We start from the raw sequence: 22,671 nt of genomic DNA, 5'->3' as shown, positions 1-22,671 counted from the left end.
TGCTTCTCCCGCTCTGCTCGTTGCTCGGCTCCAGAGGAGACTGTTAGTCACCTCCTTTGGGATTGTTGCATTACTAGAGAATTTTTTCGTAGTATAGCAGCTAGCATGCGGCTCTGATTCCCCTTCATGGTTTTCCATAAAAGGTTTGGGCTTTCGGCATTCTCCCACCATCTGCTTGATTGTTTGCAGCTTTCTTTATGTAGGTCAGATTTTGGGCCTATTGGACCTTGTGGCGTCAACGCAATAGGTGCATGTTCTCTCGTGCCAATGCAAATCCACTTCAATTTTTCAAGATTTACCTTAGGCAATCCTTACGTTTTGCTTGGGAAGTGAGTGATATCACTTCAAACATGTATCAACTTGCTTATGAATGCTTTTAGCCCTTTTTCGCGGATGAACACTTTAGTGTTCACGCCTTTGTGTTTGCTCTTTTCCGTGGGTTTTCCTTACCTTGAGGTTTCCCACTCGTAAATTAATCCCAAAGATTTACCAAAAAAAAAAGGGTATGTGTGTGCGTGTGAGAGAGAGAGAGAGAGAGAGAGAGAGAGAGAGAGAGAGGACCAAACATCGGATGGGGTCCAAACCCCCTTCCAAGGGCCCCCCTCTCTATCGCTAGAGAGATATTTGTTTAAGATTGCACAAATGTTAATACAATGGTCCTACATGTTGAGATGCTGATGGGATCTTGCTACTGATGCTTGGATCTACAAGGCAATAGGCTGAAAATGCAAAACACGCTCTCGCATGTGGCCGGAGCTGCCTTGAAGTCTCTCGAACTGCGACGGGCCCACAAAATGAACGAGAGTGTTAGGCCACAGACGAGCTCCCAACACACCTCTCTCTCATTGCACCACTCCTGGGCGGAAAGCTCTGTAGCAGGCTGAAGTGTAGGTCGACCCCCCTGATCACTATCATCCTGCTGGTGGAAGATAGCTCAAACTGGAGCGCAAGGCCCGTGGGGGTGGACCAGGCAGCAGCACCCCAAGTGTACTGATGCGCTGTGGAAAGAGCTAGCATCAGCCGAAGAACCCGAAGTCAAACCTAGCGTGCCATGGGGCAGTCTCACAGACAAAGACGCTGACACTCCAAAGGATGGTCGCAAGCTGCACAGGCTACCGAAAGGCCACTATGTACCGGCCAGCTCCCCACTGCTGTAGCTCTGTGTGCAACTAGCCACTGGATCAAAGTAACTCGTCTCTGTTGTCTAGAGTCCCACAACCGCTGCCAAAAGCCTCACAAGAACTCAATTGTGAGACCCTCCTCCTGCCAATGAAGTGTTGCAAGAGGTGCTTGTCTCAAGGTCTACTGGGTCAAGTTTTGTGACACAAGTCCTCCCACAAATGCCCACTACTCGTATCCTTTGAAAACAACACTTTGCAACTTGTGGAGCCTCTACTGAAACTCTGTGTAGTCGACCCTCACCATGGATCTTGAAGAACATGGGGGTACGGACTCCAAGCAATCACGAACTGCGATAAGGACCTACAGTCGCGCAAAGGCCCCCATCCATCTGGGAGCTGCTGTCTCTAGAGGGGTGAGCCACTCAGCTGGTAAAGCCTCTGTAATGTGCCAGCACATGCTCTGCACCCCTCTCATGCCCCATAGTTGGGTGCTCTGTACCTCCTCTGGCAAACCTGAGAACTGAAGCCAATCACCTAGAGTGCGGGTTGGGCCCTCTACCATGGGACCCCAAGAAACATGAGGCGTACTACCAACCAAGTGGACTCTCTGAGTGCTAACCATGGGGTTCTAAACAAGTGGCTGTCTCAAGCGCTCCTCCCTTCAAGTGGGCCGGTGCTGATCCAGGCCACTCCGTAGTTGCTCCCAAGAGCAAAGCAGGCTCGCAAAAAATCAATCCTCCAGTCTCTTGCTCAGACCAACTCTGTGTATCTCTGTAAAGATCCGCCTTATGAAAGGGCTCCAAGGGCCTCCTGCATCAGGCACTTAAGCTCCAAGCCATTGAAGCAACAACTCCTTCCAGGGCTCCTCCCCTGGAAGCAGTCCTCTGACAACAAACTTCCCAAGAAGGGCTCTGTTATGCTGTGTTGGGTCTATGATCCCCAGCCCCCCCTAAGAACATGGTAGAGTGATGACCTCCCAGGCTACTTTGGCCCGGGCTAGCTGAGTGTCGCGCCCTGACCAAAGAAAGTTCCTGGCTGAGTGTCGCGCCCTCTCTAACTGGCTGATACAGGAGCTCGAGAATATCTAGCAAGATGTGATGTACCACATAGTAGTCAACAACACTTGGTTAGCCACTACAACTCTCCCTGCCTGCCGAACTCCAATGTAGCAACTTCCTCTTGATGGGCAGGAGGAGGGGAGCAGTCTACTGCTCAGGGGACAAGTCCAGGCCGACCTGACAGCCCAAGTAGCGAATTGCAGTCCCTGGGGGAATCCATCTAAAACCCTCACAAGGCGACCTATCAGGCGTAGGAGCATTGCCAACCCAAAAAGCAATTGTCTTTCTCCAGTTGATCAGTGCGCCTAATGCACAACACAACACCTCAAGAGCCTACTCACACCTATGCGAATTGGCCTTTTGGCCCTCCAAGTACAAGGCTGAGTCATTACCAAACTCAGCGTCAAGAAGCTCATCTACCCTAATAGGGAGTTCAAGACCAGGCAGCCAACCTGCTGAGAATACAAAAATCTGCTCATCGCCTCAGCATAGAACAAAAAAAGGAAGGGGGCAAGAGGGCAACCCTGTCTGACAGAACGTGTGAGCAAGAAGTGCTCCCCTCTTCCCCCTGCCAAGAGCATCTGACTGTGCGTACGCTTGTAGAGATCTGACACACCTCTGATCCAAGCCTTTGTGAAACCCATTTTGCGTAGAGTGCCCTCCTAGAAGTACGAGTCAACTCTGTTGTAGGCCTTCTCAAAATCGAGGAGTATCATCCCGTCCTCTCCTCGAAGACGTGCGAGAGCAGACGCCTCCCAAAAAGCGAAGATGTTGTCAAGGATACTACGCTCCTTGACAGAACCTGTTTGGGTCCCATGTATAATGCTCTCTAGTAATGGCTGGATTCTCAAGCTGAAGACTTTGCTAGAATTTTGTAGGATGAGTTGAGGATGGTAATAGGTTGCCACTGTCGAATCTCATCCAAGGAGCCTCCCTCCTTGGGAATCAGGTAAATCAAGCCCTCACTCATGCTGTCAAGCATCTTGCCAGTGTGAAAAATGTATTGGAATGCGCTGCAAAGATCTGAACTAAGCAAGTCCTAGTACTCCAAGAAAAAGCTGGGAGTTAAACCATCCTCCCCTGGACAACTACCTCGGGGGAGTGCTCTGAGGGCCTCATGGAGTTCCTCTAGCTAGAGGAAAAGCGCAAGTCTCTGTCGCATCTCCTCAGTAACAAGGCAAGGCATTTGTGCCCAAACCTGCTCTTTGCATGCATCCTGGCACTCTGACTGAGGCACAGCCGACAACAAAACGCGGTAAAAGTCAGTAGTAGCAACTGCACGCATATCCTCAGGCTTTGAAGCAATTGATCTATCAGGTCTCCTCAACTGACTAACATTGTTGTGCGCATGGTGTGGCCCCACTGTCTCACAAAAATCCCCAATAACTCTGTCACCTACCTTGGTCCACTAAGATGACTGCCGATAGAAGGCAAACTCATGACGTCGCTCTTCAATGCTAGTCAACTCCTGTCTAGCCTGATGCATCTGCTCCTCCAACCATGGACTGTCTGGATGCTGCTCCTGCATCCTCTGTAAGGAAACAATGTCCCGTCAAAGACGCTTCTCCTCCTCCCTGGCTGCAGCCAAGCAAGTTGCAGACTCCAAAAGGAAGAAGCGACTAAGCTCTACCAGTCAAGAGGCCACTCTACCAACAGGGATGTCCTACGTGTCTAGACTCTCTGTCCAAAGTGGCCCCACTCACTCTCCAAGCTCTCGATCTAGCAAGATCCTGAAGGAAGAAGCCACTAAGCTCTACCAGTCCAAAGGACACTCTACCAGCAAGGGTGTCCTACGTGCCCTGACTCTCTGTCCAAAGTGCCTCCACTCGCTCTCTAAGCTCTGGATCCAACAAAATCCTCTCAGGGATACGTAGCATCGCACTCCACCTCCTTGTCTGTCTGTCACAATGAGAATCACTGGCGCGTGGTCAGAAAAAGTAGTCCCTACTAGGATGCAAACAGATCCCCCCATGTCACAAATGTGATCATTGGTGTAGAAGCAATCTATCCGAGATAGATTCACCCCTCCTACCCTGCGGTCAGAGCGAGAGAAATATAGGCTGTCTCGGAGTCTCACAAAACCTGAGTGTTCCCAAACATCAGAAACCCTCATAGCCATAGAAACGCTCATAGCCATACATAGCCGCTCCAAGGTTGTCAACTCAGCCCCGTGCACCGTAGCATGGCCACCTCCAATCCTGTCAAAGGGGTCCTCCAGCATGTTGAAGTCCCCTCCAACGCACCCCTGCTCTGCATGCGACAAGGACTCAAAACTCTGCTCATACACTTGCCACATTGGATGCATATATGTTCAGGAAACCCATGAGACAACCCTGAACCTGCATAGTAGTCCACTGAGCTCTGCCCCACACAATAATACCTCTGGCCACAATGGCCTGCTGCCAAGAATCCACCCCTCCCTGGATACCTTCAGGTCCAAATGTAGTTGACCAAAACATCTCATAACGACCACACAAAATCTGACCACATCGTCTAATGCAACTCTCACACAGATGATGCTCCTGTAGCTTAAGAATATCAATCTCACCACCCACAAGGCATCATTGAAGCTCCTGACACAACCGACCCCTCTGACGTTGAAACCGGGGCCCTCCTAGTCCCTACACATTCCATGAGAGGATCCTCATGGGGTCAATGAGAAAAAATAGATGCTGCAGCAGCAGTCAACCTCGCTATCTTTGAGGCACGTTTGGATGGGGAGTAATCCGCATCCGAGCAACCTCTAGACAAGCGCGTTTGAAGTGGCCGAGCGTGCAACCAATTGGGCTACATCCTCTGTCGAAGAAATTTTCATGCACAAATACATAGCAAGGGGGCCTCTGAGTGTCAGCAAAAAAATGCTCCACAATGTGCCTACCTGCTACATCTGACGGCATCACACTAAACTTGGCTAAAGGCCAAAGTGTCTCTGTCACCTCTAGGTCCCCTATGTGGTGTGAGAACTCAGTGGCTTGGACCTGGAGCCAGTCAAGAATTGTGTGCAAGGTCTACTCTGTAGGATCCCTACCGCACAACAGAAAGGAGAAACCTACCACTGTATCCAGAGCCCTGTTGAAACCCAATGTTGCAGAGCTGCAAGAGGTCAATCACCAGGGGGAGCAGTGTGGCGAGCCCGTCCCTGTTCGACGGCGGCCAGGCACCTCCTGCCAACCATCACTTGTCTGATTGCTGGCCTCTATCAACGTAACAGCCTGTGTGTCCTGGGTATCTGTCTGCTCAGCATGCTCAGCCTTGGGAGGTTGCACGTGCGCTGTGGGTCGAGATCTCCTGCAAGGACAAACCTTTGCTAAGTGGCCCATCTCCCTGCAAATGAAGCACTAATTCGGGAGACCCAAATACTCCACACTCTGTCTCATCCAACCCCCGCTCACACGAGGAAACAGTATCACCTTCGAGAGGGAGTGTGTCTCGAACAAGAACCCCCACAGAAGGTAAACCTGCGGCCTTGGCCACAACTGAAGTTGCAGTGCACGGTGACTCCAAAATTGTCCCGAACATGGAACCAATCCTGGGAAGAAGAGGGAGCCATCGTCTGAAGTAAGCTTGAGCTGCTCGGATACCGAGCGGGCTCATTGATATCACCTTGGTTGTCATCTCTGGAGACTCGAACTCTATCTGATAATACCCTCTCTCTCGAGGATCTGGACATCGGTGATCTTGCCCACATTGGAGAGGAGTCGGGCTTGTAGTAAATATCAAGCCTCGCCTCGGCTCGGTTGAGTGCCAATAATCTTGCACATAAGGAGGCTTGCAACCGTTCCACCTCGGCCATCAAGCTCGCTTGCTCTTTTGGTGAAAGAGAAAGTCGAACGGTTGGCTCGCGGGGTCGGGACAATGGACAGCGGGCGGAAGGGGTAGCAGTGCGATGAGTGGATGGGCGAGTGGCGGGCACAATGGGCGAGTGGCTTGCGACAGGGGTAGCAGCGCACTGGACGCGCAACAGTGGGGGGGGGGGGGGGGGGGGGGGGGGGAGCAATGGCAAGGATGCGCAGGCAGATGACGAGCAGCAACGAGCTCACGTTTTTCGCATTTCCCATTGGAGACAACCAAGTATTGTTAGTACGACATAATTGATGTTGCGAGCTTACTTCGGTCTTGGGAGTAGCTGTTGGTCAATACAAAGAGAGGTCACATGGCAGTAGACCTCATGTCTCGTGGGGTCCCATGATAGAGGGTTCAACCCACGTACTGGGTGACTAGTTGCAGTTTACAGCACTTCTTGAGGAGAGTCGGAGCATCCAGCTATGCGGCATGGGGGGGTACAGAGCATGTGTCATGGCATCGTCGAGGCTATAACAGCAGAGTGGCACGCACCTCTCGAACCGGGGTCTCCCAATTGGATGGGGGCCTTTACTCGCCTTGAGGTCCTCATCATAGTTCGGGTCTGCTCCGACTTGGGTCTTCGCATGTTCTTTGAGGTTCAATGGCAAGGTCGCATTCGCAGAGTTGCTACTCAGGTACCAGAGGGAGCAGAGTTCAAGTTGTGGGCATCAGAGAGAGAACATGTGTTGGATCCTGACCTGACATATCTTAGATTGGATAGTGGAGGCTCTCGGCTTGGGAGAGTCACTCTTTGTCACGAGTTGCAGTGGGACCCTAGGGAGTGGTTTTGGCGGGACCCTTTTGCTTCAGCTCATCACCCAAGGATCCCTTTTTTCTAATACACAACATGATTGGGGCACCACATTCTTGCTGCTCGAAGGGAGGCCCACCCTACTACAGGGTGGGCCTAAGAGGAGGGTCTCACGGAAAAGTTCTTGACAGACTTTTGGAAGTGTTGTGGGACAGCAGACAGCCAAGAAGTCACCATGTTTCATTGGCGTGTTGCCCGTCGAGCTACCGCAGTGGGGAGTTGGTTGGTCTATAGTGGTCATCCGGCGATGAAGCGTGCAATCCAATAGCGAGCAATGGAAGCGAGCAATGGAAGCGAGCCTCAGAAGCAGGGAACACACACACACACACACACACACACTCACGGCTCCACCTCTCCCTTCTTTTGACCCGTGAGGGCCACCGCCAGCCTGCATGGGTAAATCCCCTTTTCATTAGACGCTTGGCCTTCTTGGCCCTTATCCATGCTCTTGAAGGCGATTCCCACAATGCACGACCCCTAGCCATAGTGTGTGCATGCCCTAACTATATGATACTTCACATTCCTTCCCCCTTAAGAAGAATTTTCTCCCTTGACAATTTGATTGGAAAGAACAATTCTTAAGTTAGAAAACCTATTCTGAATAATGCTTACTCGCTCCCATGTCGAACTCTTCAGCACAATCTTTCCTCTTAACTAGACACAATTTATAGATTGTCTTTCTAGTACTTTTTTCTCTTAAGTCTAGTATTTTCTCTGGCTCATGTGGAAGAGATTGAGTATTTATGAGTTCCACTAGCTGATCATCTTGAATAAGATTGTCAGATTGACCCAGTTTCTTTTTGAGTCTGCTAGCGTGGAATACTAGATGTATGCCACTTGTCTCTGGTAACTGGAGTTTGTAAGCCATATCTCCAACCTTTTGCTTTGGCAATCCCACTTCATAAGGAGCTCTAGGCTGAAATCCATACATTAACATGAATGGACTATATCCCATGGAAGAGTGCTTGGTACTATTATATGCAAACTCTACTATAGATAAGTACTCTTCCCAATTAGTTTTCCATTTAGTTATATATCCTCGTAGCATATCTTCAACGATTTGATTAACCCTTTTAGTTTGACCATCTGTCTGAGGAAGCTCAGTTATACTCATGCTTAGTTTAGTGTCCAACCTCTCAAAAACAGCTCTCCAAAAATGGCTATTACACTTTTGGTCTCTATCAAAAACAAGATCTGATGGCAAATCATATAATCGATTTACTTTTCATTACCATTTATCGGAAGTGTTTGGACAACATGGATTTGCATGTCTTTATGACTCTTGTCAGGACCTTTATATTTTTCATCATCTTTTCTTCTTCTATTCTTTGGACAATTCCATTGAGAATGGTCGGGTGACAAACAAGTGAAGCACAAGTTTTCTTTTTCAGCCTTTGCAAAGTCCTCTTGGCTCAGTCTAGGTCCTGCTGCAACTCTCTTTTTAGACAGTAATTTACCATCCTTATTAAATGGAAAATTCCTTTTTTCCTTTTGAAAGGGCCGTGATACCCCCGTATCTGTGGACTTGGGCTCAGTTTGAGTGGGATTAGAAGCAGTCAAGCAGTATTATCTTCATAAATTTGTGCAAATTTAATTGCTTCCTCCAAAGTTTCTGGTTCACTTCTCTTTACCTCTCGCTTGAAGTGTCTATCTAACCCCTGGATAAACCCTCTTGTTTTGCGAAAGTTATCTAACCCCTAAAGTCCAAGGATTATTTCTCTTTACTCTGCGATGAAAGTAAGCAAAGGCCTACCCCGTTGCATAGCTTTATCCCAATCCTCCTAGTTTCTTTCTAGTTCATTTTCAAGGAGAAATTCTTTTACAAAAATGCTCTCAAATTGAGCCCAATCCCCTAGAATCTTTTCTGATGCCTTTAGGCTCATCCACCATTTGTAGGCTTTTGGCCCCAATGACAGACTAGCCTCGAGTGGTTGGTACTCAGGTGGAATGTTTTGGGAACACGTTTTTCTCTAGGTCTCGATTGGGTATCAAGAGAAGGTATAGTAGCCTCTCTAGATACGGCTCCATCGTCCCTAGAAGTGGAAGGCACAATTGGATCAGATGGCACAAAAGATCGTGTCTTTGACTACTTCCCTTTCTGAAAGTATTCATTTAATTTACTCATCTGATCTTTGAGACCATCTAGAGCATCCAAGAAAGTCTGCAATTGTAGTTCCATGTTTTCTACCCTATGCACTATCATCTCATGCTGTTCAGGGGATGGCACATCCCACTCTTCTCCCATGTCCTCAATCCCATACATATTTTGGTCTTGACTGGTGTTGGTTTTTTTATTTTGGTCCTTTTCCATTTTGTGAGTTTAAAAAGCAGAACTCACTTTAAAACTTTGAAAGAGACTGAAAAAGTAAGCTTAGAGACTATGCACAAATATACAAAACACTCCCTAAGAGATGCCAAAATGGCGTTGAGCTCTTACTGAGTGTATTGATGACAATCTAGCTCTACACATGAATACCGTTGATACCCGAGTGTTGCCGATCCTATTCGGGTATGTGTAAGGTCTGCAATAAATTTGCTCTAGTTCGACTACTATGAGACCTCGATCTCAACTAGTTGCCTTCGACCATGGAGTGTTGCTCGGTTGGTTGCTCTCGGGACTAAAAGCGCAAGTGTATTGTCAGGTGCTTTGATTTCCGACCTCTAGTCTTCCACTGAGTGGGAAGCCTTCCTTGCAGTAACATACAAGCATAAGCTTATGGATTATGCACGCTTGCAAATGTTGCAGCAGGTGGCCAAAAAATAGAGCTAACACACTAAAAAGCCTCAAAAGTGTCGGGCAGTTGGGTATCGATGCAGTCAGTAGTCCGAGAACGGAATCGGGCGCACTGCAAGAATTGCAAGTGTCGAGCAATAGTGTGTTGGAGCATAGCCTGCTAAGGCGAGCTAGAGAGAGAAAAGAACACATTGCTTGCCTATGGTTGTGTAGCTGTAGGCCCTACAGCCAGCAGTAGTGGGAGATGGCTGAGGTGAGAGCAAGAAAGGAAAATCAGCCTGCTTTGATACCAGTGAAGCGTGCCACCGAGTAGCGAGCAATGGAATCGAGCTTTAGAAGCGGGGAACACACACACACACACACACACACACACACACTCATGGCTCCACCTCTCCCTTCTCATGACCCGTGAGGGTCTCCGCCAACCTGCATGGGTAAATCCCCTTTTCATTAGACACTTGGTCATCTTGGCCCTTATCCATGCTCTTAGAGGCAGTTCCCACGGTGCACGACCCCTAGCCGTAGTATGCACATGCCCTAACTATAGGATACTTCACAGTCGAGATGTGTCGCATGTGGCCACCCCCTTGAGTCACAGAGGCATTGTCTATGGGACACAATAGGTTTGGCTTCGGATTCTGTGGTTGATGCCAGCCCTGTCGTCGGCTAGTCAATATACTTGGGGTGCTGTTGCTTGGTCCGCCCTCACGGGCCTAGCACTTCCATTTGAACTATCCTCATCTAGCAAGATGGTTGAGATACAGGAGGGCCGGCCTACACTCCAACTTGTCACAGTGATAGATTTGCTGGGAGCTTATCTGCAACCTGACTCTCTGGTTCATATGGAGAGCCCGTTGCTTCCGCATCTTCGAGGCCCTCCCCATCCAACCAGTGGAGACTATACGAGATATATGGTTGGAGCTGATCCACACACTTCGAGGTCAGTTTGAGAGGCTACAGGGTAGCTCCAACCGCATGCGGGAGTGCCACAAGGCATTTCTACGACTTTGGCGTCCACAGCCTTTCTACACCATGGTCCACGGGGCTCCTAGATGGCACTATCATCCACCTGTGTGGTTGTTCCCTCCTCCCATATCTTGATTAAACCGTCATTGTACATATCTCACTTTTTCATTGGGAGAGTGTTGTGGCAACGACACTTTCTTTTGGTTGACATGATCCGGAGAGTTTGCCGCAGCATGGTGCTGTAGCAGCTTCTTTCCCGTTATGGATTACAAACGTCGGCATCTTTTCGCAGTTTTCCAATGTTTTCTCTCACCAAGATGGTGAGTGGTTTTTGTGGCAGGCAACTTGTAGAAGGGCTACAATGTCACTTGCACTAGATGACAGTTCCAGTTGGTCTTGGGTTCACACTGGGTGGACTCTTGCCTGGGTAGTGACATGTGGCAGACACACGGAGTAGTGGTCTAAATGACACCACACCAGTTCACCATCACCATAGTTCGGAGATAGGCGTAGCTGGACTATCAGAGATATTTCTGTTAGTATGCAAGTTTACGAGCTTTTGCCATATGTTTACATTTTTACATGAGTGAAGCCTCAATAATTCATATCGCATTAAACCATCTAATTGATTTGGTTCGCATTCGAGAAGCTTGTCCACACATTCACAAACTAGTACACACATCTCGACTTTCAAATACCAATTAGAGCGCACACAAGCCACACACAATCTTGTCCAAGCGGGGGGATTTGGTTTGTGCTTGTTGTTCCAAAGAAGCCTCAATTGCAAGACCTTTTCAACAACCACTTCCTGGTTCACTACCCAAGTCAACCGACCTCCTTAATACAAGACCAAAACAAGAACACAAAAATAGTGTATATAACTAGAATCCGCATCCATAGGAATACCAGAACAAAGTGGCACGCGAGGTATAGATGCAAAGTCAGTCATCTTCATCAACCGGTGGACTTTGATGCTCTTTTATGAGAAAGTTGTCACCAAGATTTAATGAAGCCTCAATCTCACTGAAATATTTAGCGACCAGCAATTGCATCAGCATGTAGCCAACAAGACGGTGATCATTGAAAGATGAAGGTGAACGGCTAGAGTCTCACTGAGCCAACTGCTATGAGTCCTCTGTTTCTTTGTTACTATCTATAGGGCCCGACACCAATTGTGTGTTTATGAAAATCTACAGGAAAAGCCTTCATGTCTCATCCCCAGGAAACATACATCGAACATCATCTAGCTTGGCAAGCTTTTCTGTCAAACTCTGTTCTATAATGATGAAACCACCCTCGAAACTAGGCAAAATCCATGTGTCAGGCTACCTCTAGCACAAGTGACATGCACAACCTCTGTTCTATAATGATTAAACCACCCTCGAAACTAGGCAAAATCCGTGTGCCAGGCTACCTTTAGCACAGATGACATGCATAGCCCTCCATCCACGAAGAGAGCTACAAAGGGCAACAGCACCTTGAAACTTGTGAACTTCTAAAAATATAGTCTGTGTACTGGTCTTCATCATTACTGATGCTGCTGTTGTGTCATTTGAATCTGCACTTTTGCAAAAAACTTATTCACATAATTACTTATTTCCATAAGTTTGACATAAGAAGAAGTAGTTAAGAGAAACTTCACCTGGCTTGATAAGATTGCTGGGAAGAACAACAAAGAGTAGGCCAGTAATGAAAAGTATAGCTGCACCAATGCCCTCGAGTCTAAGACCAAGCCACTCAATTGCAGAGTTGTTATTGAAATCCATTTTCATATTCATGTTGAGATTTAGAAAATTTTTGTCAGAAAACCCTTCTTGTTTCAAAAAGCATCGAATGGTCTCAATGCCTGCAATTGTCTCTGAGAAGTGGTAAATGAGAGGTGCTTTCGTGATTGAATCAAGTCGGGTAATTTCTCGCGATGAAGTAAGATAGAAATTCTGGAGCATAATGAAAAAAGCTTTTCAGTGAGTCTCTCTTCACCCTCTGAACTTGTGTAAGAAAATGCATTCTCCTACTTTATAATGTGATTTGTTTTCAAAATTCGCATATTATGAAAGTTATAAGGGTTCAAACAATGCAATACTCATAAGCTTTTGCTGCTCTATTTAGCTATTCTATTCATCCAACGTTCCCCTATTCATATTGCCCATCTTTGCAGCTACTATAACCTATGGGATGCCCTAAACTAGAAATTATTATGGGAACTTCTGCGTCTGTTCCTCCCCCTCCTCACCCATTTTCACTCATTTATTTCTCCCCTCCCCTCTCCCCACTATAACACTTGCAATGTAAGATTTGCAGTTTCGTGATAGAGGTGACTCCACGAAGACTCCACAAGCTCCTAGTCCAGCTCTCTCTCTCTCCAAATAGGAGAATGCAAGATGGCAGCCCAAGATTGACTAGTTACAAGTTTCATATACATTCGAGGGTCTGAATTTGAACAATTTTCCATGAATTGGATAGCAGCAACTAGCTTAAACACCTGCTTCAAGAGCAAGAAAAATAGTGTATGACTTGCAAGAATTTTGACATGCGGTTTCTCTCAACCAAATTGGCAGCCTTCACTTGAGAACAAAGATCTTGAAATTGCTAATGGATTTTGATAAATCCAATCATTATTGGCAAAGCAGCAGTATGATCTACTGAAGCAGAAGCAACGAGCTCTGTCCCGCAGCATTCACAAGTGAGCAGCAGGTCATAGGTGGAAAGTGCACTTGTTATTGCGGCCTCTCCCTCTTCTCTATTACTTCCTCGCCAACATTCTTCCCACTCGGCACTAAGACGTGGCAACCTTCATTCAAGTTCATTGAGTTAGTTACACGAAATTAAAGGTGAGGAAGGGGAGCTGCATAGTTTGCTAAGCAGGGGCTTGCTTGATTGGGCATGCTTGTTTCTCAAGACAGACCCCAAATTGCAGAACAGATGGTTACGTTGAACAGTTTCACATGAGTTTGACAGCATCAAGTAGCTCAAAAACCTGCTTTAAGAGCAGCAAGAAACTTTTGGTTGACTTACAAGCACTTTAACATTCTGTTTACATTAGCCAAAATGGTAGCCTTCACTTGGGAACAAAGCCTCTTGCAAGTGCTAATGGGTTCTGATAAATCCGATCATTATTGAAGAAGACACACCATGATCTACTAAATAAAAAGTAGCAGAGCTCAGTCCAGCAGCATTCCCAAGTGAGAAGATGGGCATGGGAGATCGCTCCTCTTGTGAAAACAAGAGAAGCACATCGCTCTGATACCACTGTAGCCAGCTGGCACCATGTGCTAGGTGGTCGTCAACTGAAATAGACTTGAAACAGATCAATTGTAAAACACTGCACAAGATCAACAATAAAGAGACACACGAGAGATGGAGCTCCCCTCGGAGAAGATTGTTCTCCAGATTGTCTTTATAATATAGATCTCGTATTGACCACGTATGAGCCAAGGGTTCACTAGCAAGGAAGTGCATGGAGGAGCGTGTGCAATAATTAGAAATCATCTAAAATCGTTTCCAAAGGTTAAATATGCTCGTTCATCATTTACAAAGCATGAATAGAAATGCCACGTACACATCTAACCCTATGTGCATGTGGACAAGCTAACTCCTCCTCCTAGGGTTTAGGACAACCTAGGAAGTGTTATGGCACCCTTGTAACCCTATACGTAGGACGTGCATGTCTAGGCACTGTAGAGTAGTTGTATACCCTCTGATTGAATATTTGCACAGCCAGTGTTTGCTAGTAGGATACACCCCTTATTAAAAGCATTAACTTATCAATAATTGAGCATTTACTGAAGTTGTGGGGGAACATCTGGCATTTTGACTGCTCGACCCACCTCTTCTGGCGTTGTAAGGGGTTTCACCAGGGATAAGCCACTACCACCAGTACCCTATGGGCAGCCAGCCCATCAGCACCCCAGATCATCTAGCGTCTTCTCATCAGCAACGTGGCGTTTCAATTAGCACCATCAGCAATTTACATGAAGTCTTTAGCTATCGCCTAGCGCAAGCAGTTGAGCATCAGGTCAGCACTCAGCATAGCGTTTTGCCACAGATCAGCATTGCAGTTTTCAACCCTCGGATCCATCAACAGGACCAGCGTTTTTCAATTTTCATTCATTAGCATCCTCGACATCGGCAATAGCAGATCAGCCCTTACCCTCGTCAGTTTGCACATCCAGACTCAAATTTCCTAGCATTTTGGATTTTCAGCCCTTAGCCTCACAGATCCAAGCATCCCTAGTCAGATCCCAGCAGCATTTCGGCATCTAGGACCCAGTGTGACATGAAACGTTTCAGGGTTTCGTGCGTTTCAAGGTTTTTGAAACGTTGGTACAGCTGAAGATGGCCGACCTATGGAAATGCAAGAAATCCGGGCATGGCAGTTTGCAGGCAAATGACGGGAACATTGGGCAAGTGCTTGATGCAGTCAAAGGACAGGTATACCCAGATGGAGCACTCTCTAGTCGAAAGTGCAATTGTTTCTTCCTATCACAGGTGGCAGGAGAAAATGTTTATATCACAAGCTTGGCAACGAGACCAGGGATGCTGGATGCAAATGACATAGAGTTTATGATATGGGATCTGGAGCGAAATGTCTACAGGAGACTCTACTTGCCAGGTTGTGTATGCCAAATGCGGCATTGTACAGGTCATTCGTGGTGTTAATATAATGTGTCTGTCAGATGTGACACATAACAGGTCAAAGGTCTACATTGGGAGGGGTTTAGCATATAGAAACCCTAAGTGGTGGTGCCATGGTGTATGCAATGCAGGTGCTAAAGCTTGAAGGTCATTATTTGGCGACTCTCAAAGTGGGTGACATAGCAGTCATATCATTCTCGGTGTGGTGCTTTTGGTCAGATGTCTATTGTGCAAAGAGCTATATCCGATTGTTGGCTGACGACCGTGGACGGTACAAGAGGAGCTTTTTTTACGGGCATCATGTGATGTGAGATCGACTGGGGTAGGAGGATCAGTTTTCTTCACCATAGTGAATATTGTCAGCAAGCGGGCAAAGCAAAACTAAGTTGTGCAGAAGTTTTTTTTAATCGACTAAAGTCGAGTATAGTTGGCGTGTGAAGTGGAACTAAGGGAGTTTATTTTTAAAAGTAAAGCTTAAACTTAACAGGAAAAACGAGTATTTGCATGGGGAGGGCGCCACTGCAGATCACGGGTGGCCGAGAGTGGAAAGTGAAGCGCTGTGAGCAGGAAGAGCGCCATCTGTGGCATGCAGGGCGTGAGCACTGAGGAGGGGTGGCCTGCAATAGACAAGGGAGGACCGCCTTGAGGTGGCAGGCTGGCAGAAACCGAGAGCAAGCAAGGTGGGGTCGCCATCACGGGTGGCCGCCAGTAGGTGAAGGAAAGCCGCCAGGGCCAGTAGCAAAGAGACTGGGAGAGCCTCCACAGAATGGGGGCGCTGCCTTGCAGAAAGGAGAGCATGAAAGCAGACGACCAAGGACGAGGGAGAGCCGGAAGGCTGCGGTGGGCATTGAGTTGGGGGAGCGCCATGTGATGGCCGACGGGGGTTGCTTGTGAGCGGGCGCCAGGACAAGGACGACACTGCAGGAGGTGAGGAGAATCATGGGTCGCAAGCTCGATAGAGGGAGAGGAAGCGGGGCTGGCCAGTAGCGAGGCACACTCGAGGAGGTAGAGAAAGGGTTCTCTAAGCCAGGGGGGGCTCGCCATCAAGTTGAAGGGCTGCATCACCTGCTGAAGGAGAATCATGGGCCGCAAGCCGTGAGCAACAGGAGAAGGTCGTGAGCACTTGCAAGAGGAGTTGAGTTTGTCATGGCCATCAAGCAACGGGTCGCACCAAAGGAGGCATTTGGTTGATGCAGTAATTGTACCTGGAGTTTTTATGTTGATGCAGAGTTTGTCTATTGGGTTTTTTATGGCTCGATTGTGATCATCCACTTCATCTCGTCTTGTGCGTCTCGTCCGTGGAAGCAGTGGCTCCGGATTGATTGTGTGTGTGTGCGCAAAGAGAGAGGAGGAGAGAGATAGAGTGAGCCATGTGAATGAGGGATTGCAGATTGATTTGTATATGCGTCAGCCAATGTGAGTGTGTGTAGTCGGGACATTTGAAAGCAAGTCGGAACAGTGTAAATTTGCAGAAGGTGTGCGTGTGTGTGAGTTTCTGTGTGGTTAGGGGTGCCAGATATTCCCTAGGCTATAGAGAGGCAGTGTAGAGTGTGCCGGGTGTTATTCCCATTTCCCCCTTTCCAATGTTTCGTTACGGGGCTCAAAGAGAGTGAAACACAGGTTTCGTTTTACAGGTATGTACCTATAAGAATATACATACAAATTTACCTGTCAAGACATGTGAAATACCAAAATCTAGATGTGAGACTTGAGTCACGAGTGCATAATGTATGAATTTTTTGAGCAGCCTTTGTTCATTGCTTAAAAAATCCCCAAATGGGTGGTTTGAGGTAAACTGGTCAAAAAGGGGCCAAAAAAAAAATTTGACTCGTTTCGCCCGTTTCACTAAAACATTTCGGCTGTTTCAGGGTTTTGGAGGGCCAAAACGCGTTTTTATGTCATTATGCTAGGACCATTGTACCAACATTTGGGAAATCTAAAGCAAATACCTCTCTATCTAGCAATAGAGAGGGGGGCCCTTGGAGGGCGGTTTGGGACTCCAACCAGTGTTAGTCTTCTTTCTCTCTCTATCACTCACAGTATCTCTCTCTCTCTCTCTCTCTCTCACACACACACACACACACACACACTACTAGCATTCTCATAGACCGAGCATTGGAGTTAGGCACATCTAAACGACCCCGACGGAGAAGAGGAGCTACACAGTTTCGAAGGAGGCTACAGCAAAGGATTCAAGCCATACTTTCTTGTCATCCAGAGTGTAGATGAAGATGGATCTCTACTTCCCTCCCATATTGTCTATGAAGATGAAGATGGATCTCTATGAAGATGGATCTCTACTTCCCTCCCATATTGTCTACACATTGTACTACTTAGTTCACACATTTCACGCCTTTCATCTTTCACACCTGTCAGCTTAGTTTAGGATTCCGCAATATTTATATCTTGTTATCCTAGCTTAATTATTTTGTTAATCTGACTTTGTATCAGATACACCGCATTGTAACTTTCTGGTCTCATAGGTCACTTTGGCCTTTTGAAGACGTTAATATAACATTTCATTTCTCTATGTCTCTTACACGGGTGGAGATTACTAGACTCATTCGTCAAGACCTGATCCAGCGGGATACCAGGAGGACATGGATAGAGCCGCCACAAGAGTTGGGCACGAAGATGGTTTTCTATAGAGAGCATCTTCTCCACCTCACAGGAGATGGGTTTGTGATTCAACTCAGCTACATGGACACACATATGTCTCATGGTTTGCGGTGTGCCATTGGTCAGATACGCACATCCTCACATCAGCTAGAGATTGAGACGGCTAGATTTAGAGGGATACCAGCAGACAGCAGGATATGCCGCTTATGCCAATTAGAGCCAGAGACAGAGCTACATTACATATGTCATTGCACAGTGTACTATGAGATACGGGGCCGTTTCCATTGCTTATTCAGAGAGGGTTTCGGTCCTTTCTCTACGGTCATGAGTTATGAGGATCAGAGATGTCTTGGGCTATATCTACTCGAGTTACAAAGATATAGAGACACTTTACTAGGGAAAGATAGAGAGAGACAGTCCCAAAGACAGATTACAGATTTCTTTTCACTAGATATGGGACAGCCAGAGGAGCAGTCATCATTGCACAGCTCGGCCCACACTCATTCGGCCACTACCGGCACTTTCATCGACCGAGCACTCGAGCTACAGAGATCCAGACGGCCATGATTGAGGGGAGGGGCTACACAGCATCGACGAAGACTACAGCAAAGGATTCGAGCCATACTCTCTCGATATCCAGAGTGCAAATAAGGATGGATTCTAGTAGTAGTATCTAGTTTTTTTGTACCCAGACATGGTATTAGATTCACCATTTTGTAATAGATTGATCTCATAGGTCAGTTTGGCCTTTTAAAGACGTTAATATAACATTTCATTTCATTTCTGTTGCACTTCTCTCCATCTCCAGGAGGTGTATTTTTCTTGTTGCCTTTTTTAAATATGTTCTACATATTTTTGTTTATTTTATTTTTACTTGTTTTGCCCCAGAACCATTGAAAAGGTGCAAGTGGACATTGCATGGCCAGTGTGAAACGGCTGTAGCCAAACTGATTTCTCACGTTGGGAATCTAGGTCGGTCGGTCGGTGACTAAACCAGTTAGCACTCAATTCTAATGAGTATGGAAGCTTGTGTGCGCCTAAATAGAATTTGCCACTCGGCAAGTTACTAACAACTTTAAAAGTTGGGAGGGATTAGGAAACTTAACCATAAAGGGCATAATGGACACGTGGCAGAAGGAGAGCCAACTGCTGGTCAACACACTCCAGCAGCCCTCTCCCAGCTGAGGACGCCCAATATGAGTGTGGAGGCTGCATTTTCAGCTTTTGTGACTGCATTTTCAGATTTGAAGCTTTAATGGAAAGCTTGCCTTCTTCCCTTCTCTCATGCAGCGCGATGATTCAGCTCGCGTGCATCTCCTCCTCCTTAAACATATGCTAATGCCCCACTAGTTGGGCTACTCAAATGACTATGTACAGTCTTGTGGATTTTATGCGTGTTTGCCAATGCAAGAGCCTTTGAACACAAACCGGATTAACTAATTACCAATCCCCCTCAGGTATGCACAGTTCAATCATGGAAAATTGCAAAAATGAAGAGCTTTCTTGGTGAAAACTCGTCCAAATCAAAGGGGAATTGTCACATTGCATACGAGAGCTCCTAAGACACACATAGACATGTTTGATCCGCTAAAAACGATCCAAAATGAGCCTTCGCATGGTTATACAGGAGTTTGGGCACTTGTCAATGACCAAACAGAAAACTACAGCATGCTGAAATTTACTTTTACAGCTCACTGCGAAGCTTCTAAAATGCAATGGAATGTGTCCTACGCTTGTACTTTTGACCTACAAAGATTTTGGCATAGTTATGCTAAAATGGAATGTGTCCTACGCTTGTACTTTTGACCTACAAAGATTTTGGCATAGTTACGCTTGTACTTTTGACCTACAAAGATTTTAGCATAGTTATGCTACCAAAACTGAGTTGACATCCTCCTTGACAAGTTTGGACAGCTTAGTGAGAGTTGGGTGTTAAGTGTTCAGGTCGTTGGTTTGCAATTGAATAAAGTTGGTTTGCAATTGAATAAAGAAATACTGAAAGGGGTGCCAATCTTTGGGACCTATAGGGTGTCGATCAACATGTGCATAGTGACATTCTACTCGCTGGACGCATCTGTGTTCTTTCATCTTCTCAACCCTCTGTGTACACTATAAAGTTAACAAGTGATTGAATTAATACCGCCCTCTACTGTGTACTGACTGGCTTATGGCTCCATCGCCCGGATACTCACTTTTTCTCCAAAAAGTGCAGCGTGGATTATTGTGGGTGAAAACAACACAGAGCATATCATTATGGCACAAAAGAGAGACGAGATAATTGAAGAGGGATCTTCCTGGCATGACACAGAGAAAGTTCCTTCAATTCTTCAAGAAGAGGATAGGTTGTTTAAAGCTCAACCACTTAGCTGCATGGAAATTTTTTAGCAATTGGTCAAGAACCGAAGGATGCAGGAGTACTTACAGGCTCTACACAAGGTTTTCAAGTTCCAATGCAGAGCATGTCTGAGCTGTTGCAGGAAAAGGAGATTTCCCATGCATAGGGGTCGTGTGATGCTCGAGTGAAAGCCCGTGTGATTGAGCAACCAACGGTGTCATTGATTCAAAGCAATTTGCTTTACCTAGACATGAACTACTTGTGAATGGTCAAGGGAGTAATGAGCAGGCTATGTGTCAAACCCTTTCATTACCTATTTCATATCCTGGTTATTTTAGAGGTGGCTTAGTGTTTCAAGCTATGGCTGGACTTTCCACAAGTTTGTAAGGTTATTTGCTAGGAAATGTGTTTGGGACAATGCAACCAGGCATGGTTAGCCCTCTGTATGGGAACATGGGTGTCCAACCAACTTTTCAAAGTGCCTATGGTCATTTCAAATGCTTGGAACACAGTTTGGGATGGCTGATTTTTCACAACCATACAGGTGATGTGAGTGGTGGAATGGTCAATTCTAGAGCACCACTTTTACGGGCACCTGTTTATGACGATTTGACTCCTTTGAGTCAACCTAAAGATTACAAGGTAGGCGGGCAGGCAAGTAATAAAGTTTGAAACTTTCAGAGAAACTGAGGATCAATTGAAGGCTTTGATCTTCATACAACAATTTGATGCAGCTCATGCTGGAGGAAACTGCATAGAGTCTTCAAAGATACACAAGGCTACCACTTTCTGAAAAGAAATGTGCTTCAATGGTGGACCACATTGTTGAACCAGGGTCAAACACCTACAACATGGGTCTAGTTTGAAATGCTTTTTGCACCTGCGTAGCTTACAAACACTTTTGAAGTGGATGTGCTGATAGCATGGCACGAGTTAAATGCCGCAAACTGTGCGAATCATAAAGAGCACAATAAGCAATTCTGGGTTGCACTCTTGCTAGTAAGCTCCTACAAGTTTTTGCCATTGTCAGGAAAGATTGAGAAGTACTGTTGTGGATTGCCCAAGGGAATCAAGGACCACTGCACAAAGACCATTGTTATGGATATGGAGCAGTTGATTGAGAATGCGAGAGTGGCCAATAAGCTGTCGAAAGGAAATTCCAATGGATTTAAGGGCAACAAGAGGAAGTCCCAAGGTAAACAATTTCAACCAAGGGCCATGTTGTGGAAAAGTCTTTTGTGCCTCCCACAAAGAAACCCTTCACTGATGTTGCTGACACGTCCAAGAAGCTGTCTAAACCTTCTTCTAGGCAAGGACAAGGACAGAAAATGTATTTTTTTGGCAAACTTCTTGAATAAAGGAAAGCTCTGAAAGAGGCCAAGAAATGCTTCATTTGTAAACAGGAGCGGCATTTTGTGAAAGAATGCTCACAAAGAAAGTCACACGATAAGGATGACAAGTCAGAGCATAAAGGAAATAAGCGAAAGCCCAGCGCAAGACTTGTCCTAGATTTGGTTGGTGATCAGTCAAACACAAATGCCACGAAATTGTGCAAAGCTTGGGGCAAAGTTAGGGACCAAACAGTATTGGTTACCTTTGATCCAGGAGCGCGTACAAATTTCATATCACTAGAATTGGCATCAAAGTTGGGCATTCGTGCAGAGAAGATGGGTATGATGGGTGAAGCAGGTTTGGCATGCCAAGGTCATTCAGAGCCTATTACTCCCATTTTGGGGACGCCTCGTCTGCACATTCGGAGTTATGTGGATACGAAAGAGTTTCATATTATGCCTCTTGAGGGCTATGATGTGTTATTGGGTATTCCATGCTGTTACAGGTTGCATGCTATGGTGGATACTAGCAACATAAACTTTACCCTTGTACATAGAGGAAAGACTCATGTTCTTGATGTAAAGCTTAGAGGCGAGTCTTTTCCAGTTGTTTCCGCTTCTGCTACTTCATCTGTAATAAAGAACTATCTTTCTGCGTACTTGATCTTTGCAAACAAAGTAAATGGAGTATCTAATTTGTCTACCTTAGATAAGACAGGACAACTTTTTTGAGTGGTTTTATTGATGTTTTTTCGGACTCTTTGCCAGGGGAGTTACCTCCTGAGAGACCTGAGGATCATAGCATAGATCTTGTGTCAGGTTGTAGTCCAGCGAACAAGCCACCGTACAGGGTTAGTGCAGCCCAGCAAAAAGATGGTATGAGTCAGGTCAATGAGCTTTTAGAGAAAGGGATGATTCAGCCCAGCTCATCCCCTTTTTGTTCGCCTATACTCCTAGTGCAGAAGAAGGATGGTTCATGGCGCATGTGCATTGACTACTGCCCTTTGAATAAGAATACCATTAAGAATAGGTTCCCCATACCAAGGATAGATGACTTTCTTGATCAGCTTGAGGGAGCGTCACTATTTAGCAGGATAGATTTAAAGAGCGGGTACCATCATATGTCCATAAGACTGCGTTCAAGACAACATTTGGTCTCTATAAGTTTCTTGTTATGCCATTCAATCTCACAAATGCTCCTGGCGCGTTCAATAGAAT

At 46.3% G+C, this 22,671-nt stretch overlaps 2 protein-coding genes across 2 annotated transcripts in view; one reads left to right on the top strand and one right to left on the bottom strand.

Moving 5' to 3' along the window:
- The window catches only part of LOC147448925 (ABC transporter C family member 4-like), a 68,868-nt gene that overhangs the window by 43,238 nt on the left and 2,959 nt on the right, over positions 1–22,671 (bottom strand). Inside the window, exons 2-3 of the mRNA XM_086521342.1 lie at positions 12,176–12,470; positions 11,948–12,091 (exon numbers count right to left, since the gene is read on the bottom strand). Of these exons, the coding sequence (XP_086377468.1) occupies positions 11,948–12,091; positions 12,176–12,470 (439 nt within the window). The remainder of the gene's footprint in view (positions 1–11,947; positions 12,092–12,175; positions 12,471–22,671) is intronic.
- Positions 17,803–18,354, top strand: LOC147448926 (uncharacterized). The gene has a single exon (XM_086522482.1). The coding sequence runs from the start codon at positions 17,803–17,805 to the stop codon at positions 18,352–18,354; it is 552 nt and encodes a 183-aa protein (XP_086378608.1).

Source organism: Adiantum capillus-veneris, chromosome 10, assembly GCF_014529385.1.
Source record: "Adiantum capillus-veneris isolate H3 chromosome 10, ASM1452938v2, whole genome shotgun sequence".
NCBI classification, from domain to species: domain Eukaryota; kingdom Viridiplantae; phylum Streptophyta; class Polypodiopsida; order Polypodiales; family Pteridaceae; genus Adiantum; species Adiantum capillus-veneris.
This window is presented reverse-complemented; position numbering and strand designations above follow the sequence as displayed.